The sequence below is a fragment of the Atractosteus spatula genome, chromosome 6, assembly GCF_055471065.1.
Source record: "Atractosteus spatula isolate fAtrSpa1 chromosome 6, fAtrSpa1.hap1, whole genome shotgun sequence".
Classification (NCBI taxonomy): domain Eukaryota; kingdom Metazoa; phylum Chordata; class Actinopteri; order Semionotiformes; family Lepisosteidae; genus Atractosteus; species Atractosteus spatula.
Genome location: NC_142711.1, coordinates 33,607,801 through 33,619,965, shown reverse-complemented (window position 1 = coordinate 33,619,965; position 12,165 = coordinate 33,607,801). Strand labels below are relative to the sequence as shown.

The window sequence follows — 12,165 nt, the reverse complement described above, 5'->3', positions numbered from 1 at the left end:
TAGATTCCTTTAGATTAATCAATTATAAGTAGTAACCATTTTCCCAGGCATTACATAAACATCAAAGTTATGTTTTAATGGAGGAAGATTTTAAGCTTTTTCTGTCAGCTGAACACCTATATTATATGGGTCTAGAACCTATGGCATGTGTGCCATTATTGGCATGATGTTTTAACGGCACGTGTAATAAATGTCTAATAATGAAGAAATTTGGTTAAAAAATATAGAACTATGCCTGAATGTTCTGTAATTCTCTTTAACATGCTACCCAAAGGAAGGTCTTTGGTGTAGAAAAAAAAAATTAACTTGGCTTATTTAGTGCATTATGTTTAGCAGGTCTAGTCTATTGTTTTCACTGGAAAGCTCACAACATTTTCACAACAAATGATAACATTTTTCACACTTAAGTGTGTAAAGTAAAACATTTTGGACAAAATGTCAAAAGCAAAGTTAGATATTCACTCATTTCAGCCTTTTTTGGAGAGAGAAATGTAGATGTGTTCCACATAGATACAGTGCTATGTGTGCTCTATGTTGTGAGAGGGTTGTATGTTGCATATCAAATGTCCAACGACATTTTCAGACAAAACATAACAAACACTTCAAGGATGAGGTGGACAAGGCTGAGGCTCTAGTAAGTAAAAATCAAGCCACAGAAGCAAGTTACAAAATCACAGAATGAATTCAAGAAGAGCTTTGCTGCCTAAACTGATATTTTATGTGTGATGTTCTTCAGTGGTTTTCTTGGTAAAACATAGTAAAGTGACCAGTTTGACTTGGCTAAAACTGTTTTGCTTCTATTTCATGTAAAAATAAATGTGGAGTGATGTTGATGTCCTGCCGTACACATCAAAAGAATCTGGGAATTATTGCAAGAGGTCCCTCACCTACAGTATATTGAGGGTGGTGCTGTTAGTTTATATTGGGTATATGTAACATTTAATGAAAGTATTCTCTTTTCAGGATAGCAAAACAAGTCCTGAATTGTGAGGTCACTAACTGTGACATGCACATGTACCCTCATTACACTAGGTATTGAGATAATGATCTGACCTACGTGTTTAAGTAATTAATCTGTTTCAGAGGACATGACCACTGTTGAGTACGTGAATGATTATAGCTAGGTCATAGCACTTTTTCCGAACATTTAATTCAAACATGTTAACGAGCTTGAGTATAGAGACTCTTACATTCCCTAAGCCAGATACAATGTAGAGTAATATCTGCTTAAAAAAGACAAGAATTACATATTCCTCATTTTCTGATGTTTACTCATTTCCTATCAGTCTGCTCCACCTACATACTATATGTTCAAGTAGAAAACAAAGACTTGGAATGCAGTAAAGTTTTATTAACAAAAAAGAAATACAGTATCATTTACTGAAAGATGCAAGAAAGAACCCCCATCATCCAAGGAATATTAATTCAGTGTAATAAGTAAAATTTCATGAGAATCCTTCTTCATCTTTATTCCCTTTCTACAACAAAGGACTAGCACCTGTTTAAGGTACCATGGCACAGATGTAAGGATATTGATTGTTGCAAGAGATGTCATTCCAGTTTGCCTGAACTAAAAGACAAAAGAGAGAGACTGGAGATGAGTATTTATCAATATATTCACAAGCCTTAAAAATTCTGCCAAAAGCCTTGTCTCTGAAGACAGAAATCCTCCTCAGTGGTGCCACAAAGTGATTTGAAAATGCTCATGGGATCAAGGTGATCTTTGGTGACCTACAGTATTTTAATCCCCTCTCCTTTGGTATAGAGGGCCCATAATTATATCAATTATGCAGCTAACTTGCAGCAGTTCATCTAGCCATTCCAAATGGTGAATTATTGTAAATCATCACAGAGTTATTGTAGAAAATTTGGACAGATGCTATGTCAGCTTTACTGTTAAGGGGTGTTTTTTCAAGATTTCTATTATTTAGTTTTTCCTTCCGATCTCAAAATGTATAAATTGATGTGATTTTGATCCCTGCGTATCTGCTGGGATTTGGCTTTATGAATCACTTGGCCACTGGATATTCAAAGACAACATAAAGTTGAATAATATAAAGGTTACAAAGGTACTCCAGAATGTACATTGTGATCATAAGCCTAGTGGAAAACTAGAAAAGATTCTTTTTAATCACTTGCAGGATTTGCAAACAGGTTCTGGCTATGTGACTGCCAATGAAACACTTATGTTTGGGAAGTCCACATTCATGTGTCAAAGGTGTTTGGTTACCCCATTTGTTCGTGGTGCATATCAGTCTTCTGCAACTCCATGTTGTTCCTGACATTGCACAAGATCCTATTTATGCTAGTGACTTCCTGTTGCAATCTCCAATCAACTTGTGTAATTAATCTGATTAATAATGCAAGTAATCAGACGTCTTCTCAGGAGATATGTATGCTGTTTGGATTATGTCCAGCAATGCAGACAAAATGTTTATTTAACTACCAAAAGGCTGGTGATCAGCCTCTTTGGAATTGCCTCAGGATTGTGAAGATGATATTACACTTCTCGATAATTTGACATGTATCTAATGTGAGAAATTAAAATTTTTTATCATGTTTGTTTTTACATACATAATGTCACTTTGATTGTCATTGCATCTTTAAACACAGTCTTGAACTTATCTGATCTGTGAATATCTCTGATTCACCCTGTTTATTTTTCGTATTCCATGTCTACACTTTACTTTTCTAACATGCCTTCATTTAATGAAAGAGAAACCAATAAAACTGTACGTCTTGAAACAATATTGCAAGGAGATTATTCTTATTACCCCAATATGTGTGTACACAGTTTTCAGCTCCACCGCCGTTGGGCTCAGTGGGATTCCACTTGGTGTAGTCCCATTTGGATCCATCACTCCAGAGCCACGTGCCCTCCTGCACCACCACACCAACGAATATATAAATTAGGAAAATTGAATGAAATAAAGAATTTAGTTAAGAGTCAGCTTCAAACATTTTTCATGCAGGTATAACATACATATTCTATAATTTAAGCTTAATATACAGCTGACAAGGCATTTTCAGTTCTAACCAAGCAGATATTTACTGATGATACAAAGGAGTGTTGCTAATAATTAATGCAAGATAAACTAAATGACTATTAAATCATTAACACAACAGTATTAAAACCTCAATAAATAGCCATGAATGCCTGTTTTCCAAGTAATGTTATTAAGATAACTTCCATGGGGATGGATCAAAGGATAAAATAGGCCTCAAGGCAGAATAAATACAGTACACACTAGGAACAAGAAGAGTGGAAGAACAAAAAGAAGGAAGAGGATGCAGGAATCATCCTCATCTTCAGAGGAAGCTGTGGAAATGGAAAGAGCTTGTAATTCTTTTGTTGTAATAAAAGTTAATGCTGTCTAAGTCTGCCTCATGGTCACTGTTATCCAGCTGTGCCATAGAATGAAAAAATTACATTAAGTGCCTTGGAGTAATATTTCCACACTACAAAGATTTTACATGTATTTTCATAGGAAGTTGGTGTGAGAACCTAATTTTTATAATGGTTTCTTTATTTTAGAATTTTAACACCTTACAATATTTAAAGCACACGGTGTACCACCACAATCCATTATGGGACAGCAGACATAAAAGTTAGCTTAATAATCAAGTTTGAACATATGACTATGGTAGGTAGCTTTAAATACAGTAACATGCAGCTTTCATAATGTAAAGACCTTTTTTGAGGCATAAACTTTTGGTATTTTTGATACTCTTGAAAGTCTGAAAAGGACTTATTGGAACAAGGGACAGAAGATTTCGTTAATGAAGATGGGCAGAAGCCTTAACTGAAGATGTGCAGAGTTAGAGTCAAGCAGAGGAGCTGCTGAAGGGAAGCTGATATTTCTAGTTTTAAACACACTTATGAAGCAAACAGTGAGAGTGAAGACATCTGAGATATAGTCCATGGAGACAAGATGCTGCAAAAAAATTCTTCCACAGGCAGATATAGTGAATTTGAGCCATCAGTGGAGAAAGTTTTCCGACACTAGACTGTAAACAAGCGTTGTCTTTCGATTGAGACGTTAAACCGAGGTCCTGACTCTCTGTGGTCATTAAAAATCCCGGGGTGTCTCGAAAAGAGTAGGGGTGTAACCCCGGCGTCCTGGCCAAATTTCCCATGCCTCCTAATAATCCCCCTCTATGAATTGGCTACATTACTTTGTTCTCCTCCCCCCCTCCTTCCACTCCGACGGCAGGCGGAGCGACGCGCCAGTTGGAGTATTCTCGGTCGCATTTAATGGCAACATCAGCTCAAAGATTTGGTTCAAACCACCAAATGGAGACGGGCGTGCCGACAAGCGGACCCTGCTGATGCGGGATTAACACTAGGATGAGAGAGAGTGGAGAAAGTTTTCCATGGGAAGAAAAGAGGGTGACACTGCACTGTCTTGCTCACCAGCTGGGTGGCTAGGTCTGAAAAAAGAGCAGACTGTTCTGTTTCACAGACAGGACAAGCAAATATCATCAGTGAAGTGGGTTTCTGTCTTTGAGGTACAAAGAATGAATAGGGAAAGATAACAAGATTAGACAAGACATTGCTGGGGAAGGTGGGTGGGATCATGGCCAGGGGTACAATTGCAGTGGAGCTCCATGAAGACACAGGAAGAGAAAGAAAAGGAGCACCAGGTGAGAGGATCTGCTCAGATAACCATTCAGCACCAGATTCTAATTAAGTATTTGAACATTGTTAAGAGAACTTGCCATTCTGTAGATTTAGGAAACTCTGATTTCCTTTATAAAGAAACCCTAGTTTTAAAACGGTCTCTCCTGGTTATAAGATAAATTTTTTTAGAATAGGGAGATAGGTCCCATTAAGATTTGATCATCCAGATTTATGGGAAGAGAAACTTAACAGTAGGTCATTTTCAGTTTTATTTACAAGGCAGATATATTGTATCTCATTGGTCTTTTAGGTATTATACCATGTTAGATTTTGAATACCTGGTAGTAATTTAGGATTTTTCTGGTTGGTCAGGATGTACGGCTCTGAGACACCTTGTTTGTAAATAGAGTAATTTGTATGTTTTACGTTGTATTTTACTTAGTGTATGTATTTTATCATTAATAAATATTTGTTTAGCCCAGTATACCTGATTAAAAACTCTTGCACCAAGAGCTGTGCCAGAGAACAAAGATCTCAGGTGCCTCCAATTATTACAACCACTCAGATATATTCTTGGCATATATTTTATCATTACAATTATTTTTAGTTATTGATTTTTCCCGTCTATTTTGTGCAACTCTCCATTTTCTTAACTCCTTATTTGTAACAATATACCATGAGCATGAAGGACGTTTGGAGCTGAATGATACACTGTACTGTGGTTCCTGTTTGTATTCTGGGTCTGCAGTGACTAATACTATACCTTCACGCAGTCGCTACCTCCCAGCCAAGTTGGATTTGCTCCCCTGGACTTGATGAGTTGCAGCAGAAAATTGTGTTCTGCTTCACTGTGGACTGAAGCCAGGTTTCCTCCATATCTGATACAGTCCACCTGGAAAGAAAGAGGTACTGTAGATATCAGCATTTGTGCACTGTTCTATTTCTGTTCACTAGTCTCATAGTGTTAGATGCCATATGTCAGGCAGTATTTGGACAGGTTGTTTTGCTGGAATGTTGTCATGTCAGGATGAGGCCACAATACAGTCACTAATTGTGGTCTATTGAATTGAGTGAATGTGTATTGTATTTAAGAATAAGCCTTAATTAATTGTCGGCACCACAGTTATTAGTTATTACTGCAAAGTGCCAGTGCCTCAAAAACGTTGCTCTATTAGCAAATAGGTCATCTTGGTTAATTTCTGTGTTTTTCTTTTATACATTTTCTCCTTGCTTGACATTCAATAGAGTAAATCACCTGGTGATTTAGATACTATGTAACAATAAATATCAAAAATTGTTTTTTCTTGCATTTGTATTTGTATTTTAATTTTCCTAAAAACAATCAAACACTGCACAAAATGATAAGATCTGTATGCTCAGTGTGCTTCAAAACAGATGTGCAAAGAAAAGGTTGATCATTAACTAAAATTACACTCTATTAATACAGGGTTTACTAAGTTATTTATCACACTATCATAACAGAGTTGTGATCACATGTTAAAGAGGTGTGAACAGATATCTCTATCAGTTTAATCAGAAAGTGTGCTGTCACCCACACTACATACCTCAGCATCAGCCCATATTTTGGCTTGTGCAAAATGTTGGAAGCAGCGGTCTTGGAAGGTCACCCAGCCTGAGGGACAACTCTGGCACACTTTCCCAAAGACTGTGGAAAAGAAACATGGTCAAGCGATGGAATGGTTCCGAAATGGATTCGGAAACGTGTAGCTTGAAAGGTTATGATTTTACTACTACCCAGCCACAAAGAAGAGAATGAAGGATAAATCAGGACTGAAATATGAAATATAAATCTGACAAGTGGTTGTGAAGAACAAACAAAAGAGGAAGTGCAGATAAGTGTGGGAGATAAAATTAGGTTTAAAATAGATGATATTCTGAGAGTTGAATTCCAATGACAGTGTGAAAGTTTGAAAACTATAGAAATTTGATGATCATTCAGAGATGGAAAAGATGTAAATCTAGCTTTTGCTTCTGGAGTTTCTCTGTGGTACAAGGGTAGGTAAATTATGTAGGGAGATACAAGTAGGTTAGTGTAGTCACGTTGTCTGTGATTTACAGTATAGGAGTATATATAATTGGTACTAAGTCAGTTTTAGTGGCAGTGGTATTTAGCTAAAATATAATGTTGATATACGTGGAGATCAGTTAGCCAGCCATGTTTCAGGCTGAAAATTTCTGATTTCTCCAGTATACGTATGTGAACATGTGGTATACAAAGTAAAGAAAAGAAAGATCAGAATAGTATTTTGACATAGAGAGATACAGTACTGTAACTTTAATATAAGATCTTACAAACTACCTGTGCCAATGAATTACTCTTCATGAACTGAAACTGTTTGAGGTGAAACATATAAGGTACTGAACACTGAGGGAATTAATTAATAAGAATTATATTTGCAAATCTATTAAATAAAAAAAATAATTTCTTTTTAAATCCGCTAGTTTGTGACTGGTTTTACCTGAAAGTGTTTTTGTAAGGACAAAACCGTGACACCTTTTTAGAAACAATTTAGGGGGCAGGCTCACCTGTGGAGAATTATTGATGAATACAGTCCTGTTCAACTTACAAGATTTATGTCCACTTCTGGTTGCATTGAGTAGGTGAATGCTGAGGAAATACAGCATGAACAGTACAGATGCAGAGTAATGGACTCTAAGGATGGGTTAGGTTGTGTCTTAAAAAGATGTACAGTATGTGTTTCTCCTTTTAATTGTTATTAATATTCAAAAAGAGAAGTCAACACCTACTTAAGTCCTACTAATATTTAAATAATTGAAAAGATAAGGAAATAATTATTTACAAGATAAGTAGTATTAGAATTTTCACCAAACCTGCTGTGATTAATTTCTTATATTAGCATGATATTTTAGCAGAATTTTGTTTTTGCAGAATTTCAAATAATGGTTCAAAGAGACATATACAGTATAAAAAAAGGTTTTACGGAAGTACTGGTCCTCCTACCTGAATCCACACTGAGTGTGAAGACAATGCAGAGCAGTACTGTTGTAGGAAGACGGATCATGGTGACTCTCCTGCACACAGTACAGATACAGGAGAAATACTGATTCTTGAGTACCAAATCCTTGTATAAGGAGACACTTGTTTCAATTCATGTCTGTACATCATTTCAAGCTAAAGTTCTTAAGAATTTTTAATCATTTGCAGGGAAAAATATTCATGCCATATCTTTACTTTTTCAAAATGTAGTACATTTCAATTTTCAAAATATATATATATAGTTTTATATTGACAGTTATATATCTTGTGAATTTACCAACTAAACATTTGTTTCAGTTAACTTGCAAGGCCTAAATATTTTTTTGGCTAGCACTTCAAAATTATGTGGAGTTGCATTTATTGGGAGTGAATTCAGCATTAATCCTAACTACTGATTGATGGAAATGCAGTGAGTGTGCCAGTACCTCAACCTACAGCTGCAAAGATCTATACCAAATAGAAAACAGTTGGATATAGAGCAAATAAACAGCAGGTATTTCTCTCTTGCATGTAAGAACTAAAAATTCACTCATTGTCTCACAAGTACACTATTGTTGAATATTTCAATATAATATAATATTGAATATTAACTCCTGTTAATTTCTCTACCTACAGCTGTAAGAACGATGCATGAATCCTTATTTGTGTACTGTTGCTCTTTGGTAGTATATGGACAGAATTAATATCACCACATTTTTTATAAATTAATATACTATTTACTAAACCTATAGACTGGGTAGAGCAGTCAAACAGCAGGTATTTCTCTCTTACCTGTAGGAAGTGATTCTATAGTATGTTCTCTCTGTTCTCTCTGTGTATTGATGGTTGGTACCCAGACTCTGCTGCACAGCTCTTACAGTATATCCAGATCAAGGAGGATATGTTCTGTTGACAGGGCACACACAAAAAATAAACATCCTTATTGGTATGTCCTTGCAATGTGAATTGCTTGGTCCTAGTAATGCGATTGCCTTAACAAAATGTTTAATGTTCTTTCATTAGTCCTACCAATTTACATAAGATATGTGGGGGATTCTCCCTTCATTTAAATATTGAAATTACTTTCATCTAACTGCTGCATATCACTGTCATATACAGTAACTGTGCATAACCTGGGTGGGTGCTGAAACTCAGAGGTTGATTAAAATGATAAAATTATTTGGGAATGAAATTGTTATAAAATTAAAAAAATATATGATTTTCATGATTTATATAAGAAGCTTTAAAAAACAATTAGAAGAAGAGATGTGTTATGTAGCGTCTTTTAACAGATTATCTGAATGAATTTTTTGGGGGAATATTACAACATCTATTTGTGACAGGTACGGCAAGGATAGAGACAGGGACTCAGGTTCTTGTTAACTGAGAACACGGCGCTCTTTATTAATGGGACGTGCGTCCGGCATGGCAACCACAACAGAGAGAGAGATAACAGGCTACAACACACTGGGGTCAACTCGGGTACAATTACACAGTTATAGGGTGGTAATTTGGTACATGTATATATAAAAGGGGTGCAAAACCAGGCAAACTATTAACATGAGTCTGGGCGATCTCGTGACCATGTACACTGGTTCCGCCATTTGTCAGCTGCTCCTGCCAGCAGCTCTCCTATTCCCCGCTCTGACCACCACTACTCCCGTCCTTCCCTTTGCTGCGGACCCCAGCCAAGCGCTCTTCGGCTGCTACGCCAGGCGAGTGTACTACAGCAGTGGTTCTCAAACTTTTTGGACAAAGTACCACTCCTGATCAAACCAAAGCATCCAAGTACTACCTACAAATCATCTTCTCATAGGAACCCCAGAAAATCTCAATGACCAACATAAGCGCACGTGCGCGCACACACTCACATACACTTCTAATAAATATTATAATAATAAACTTTATTTGATATAGCTCCTATAAAGGTGGCTTCTCAAAGCGCTTTAAAGAATGACAACAGGAACAACAACAATTAAAAATAAACAATAAAAAAGCACCATTTCAGTGAGAGGGGTGAGCCTGTTTAGTTAAGCAATGCAGATGTGAATTTATTGGTCGAGCCTTGATACAATTCACAACAGAGTCTAACAGATTTTAAATCATCAGGCATTTTCTCGATGGCAAAGGCCTCGTGGTGGATCCTGCAGTGCATCCACTTCATATCTGGAGCAACCTCTCTAATTCGTGCAACTACACAGCTGGGTCGGCTTCTCATCGCTCTAGCACCGTCTGTACAAACTCCGACACATTTTATCCAGTCGATTCCATTCTCTTCAATAAATTCATTCAGAAGCTGAAATACGTATACTCCTGTAGTTCTTGTCGGTAGCAGCTTACAGAACAGAAAGTCCTCATGGGACAAAAACTCAAACGAGCAAATTGGCAAAATCAAAGGCATCTAATTGCAGTGAAAAGAATCTGCTCATCTTCAGCATACTTTTGACATCATCTGCCATATTAATAATTCTATGAATTACTGTGTCTTTTGAAGTGAAGGGGGCAGCAGGTTGAGCTGTTTAGCAGGTGTTTCTCCACACATAATACTGTAGCTGTATTTATATATGATAAGTTACAGTGAGCAAGGGCAGCACAGTGGTTCAATGGTAACCATTGCTTACTTGCAAAGCTGGAGCCCTGGGATCAATTTTGGAACTGGGATGCTAACTGTGTGGAGTTTGTATGTTCATGTCCCCATGTTCACATGGGTTTTTGCAGTTTTACGATACAACAGAAAAATGGGAAGGAAATCCTGAATGAAGGCAGTAGCATTTTACAGTTTTCTCTCACAGTCCAGAGACATACTGGTAGGTTATGGCTTCTAGGACTTCTGGCCCTGGTGTGCGTGTGTGCACTGGTTTCTAAGGTGTATCCTGTGTTGCGCCCATTGTTTTCAAGGATAAGCGCCAGAACCCCTATGACCCTGAATTGGATTAAGCAGTTTGAAAATAGATGGATGCAGATCTAAAAATTCCTTTTGCAAGGCTTACAGATGAGCTGCATGTGTGTTAAGGAGGTGCTGGGAGGTGGAAAGTAGATTTGTCATGTGATGTTAACCTCAATACTTAAAGCCAAGCCATACCCTGAGTTGTCAGTTTTAACTGAACTGTCTGCGGGCCATGTTTCTGGTTTTAATTACACCACAATCTCACTGATGCTGTTCTTTATGCTCCTAGCAATAAGGTTGAAGTTTCTCAGTGTGTTTTGATGTTTTGTTTTTTCTTTGGGTTTGTTCTCTGGCTGTACTGCCAGTGTAGCTCTCTTTACATACAGTATAATGTGTGGATTATCTCAGTTCCATTCTAGATTAAATACTTTTGAATTTCTCTGTGGATGTAGATTTCTAACCAAGTGTTAACTAATTTTGTAGAAAATCAGAATGGGTCTGCAGATGTCAGGTCTCCTCATTACTCAGAGGAACCCTATAGTTGTAATCTATGTACATCATATTTCACTGCTAACTTTTGTAGTGTGCTATCATGAGGCACCAGTTCTGTAGGGGTTTGGGCATTTACTGGGACAATTATGAATTGTGGCAGTAAATCACAAAACGATTCTTTTAATGGCCTTAGAATCCAACCATGCGATATAACTCAAACAACGCACACACACAGGTACTAATACACGAGGATACATTTATTAATACATAGAATGTGCATGTAAACCTAACAGATCTTATCGTGAGGGTTATCAGAATACAAAAGATATATATTCATTCAGTTACGAAGAGTTACACATATCAAGAGGACATACGTTCGGTATATCATTTATTTAGACCGTTTCGTAAATGAACTTGTTACAACTTCTACACTAGATACTCAAAACAAGTACATAACTCTTAGGAATTAAATTGATATCAACTGGTTGGGATAACAATTGAATTCTCAAGCTGTAATGCAGTGAAGTTGAATACTCATCCAATCTCTGGGGATTCAGATCTGCGATGTGCTGCTCTCTGGAGACCGCTAGTTAGTGTTGGCTTTAACTAGCAAAGTTGTGCTCAGGAGAAAAGTTACTGTGGGTCCCAGCAGGTCAGGAAGAAGACCGGTTTGTTCCTGATGAAGTGCTGGTTCTGAATACTGATTCAGCTGTCCACAGTTCCGACCTGTTCATGAGGCTTACTGCTGGTGCTAACCTCGGGTGGATCCTTTGGTTACTCGTGGCAACCTCCGCTCTTGACTCTTGGAACAAAGGAAAGTTCTGGCACTCAGACACACTGGCCGTTCCGTGGTTGTCCGGGCTGAGTCTCAGGATGGTCAGGAGGCACGCTGAGAGAATGTCCTGCCCTTGGGAGCCTTTCTGCTCCTGGGCCATCCTGCCCTGGAATTGTTCTTCCCCCTGGAATTCTTCTTTTTGGAATTCTCCTTCAGGCTCTCTGTGTTGCCTGTTTTTACCTGGAGGAACTTCAGGTTGTTCATTGGCTGAAAGTTTCATGGGCATCAGAGACCCACGTGGGTTCTTCTGCCCTACCAGTTCCTGATTGGCTGGCGATGACTAACCATGCCCTCTGACCTTGGGGTTGTAAACCACTTGGATGAGGCTCTCC

At 37.7% G+C, this 12,165-nt stretch overlaps 1 protein-coding gene across 1 annotated transcript; it reads right to left on the bottom strand.

Annotated features, from left to right (window-relative positions):
• Positions 1 to 1,330: 1,330 nt before the first annotated feature.
• On the bottom strand, positions 1,331 to 8,477 carry LOC148832796 (lactose-binding lectin l-2-like). The gene is made up of 6 exons (XM_088919189.1): positions 8,412 to 8,477; positions 7,605 to 7,675; positions 6,187 to 6,287; positions 5,385 to 5,513; positions 2,775 to 2,880; positions 1,331 to 1,570 (listed from the first exon to the last, which is right to left on the bottom strand). Exons 2-6 carry the CDS (start codon positions 7,663 to 7,665, stop codon positions 1,503 to 1,505), a joined length of 465 nt encoding a protein of 154 aa, XP_088775315.1. The 5' UTR covers positions 7,666 to 7,675; positions 8,412 to 8,477; the 3' UTR covers positions 1,331 to 1,502.
• Positions 8,478 to 12,165: the final 3,688 nt, after the last annotated feature.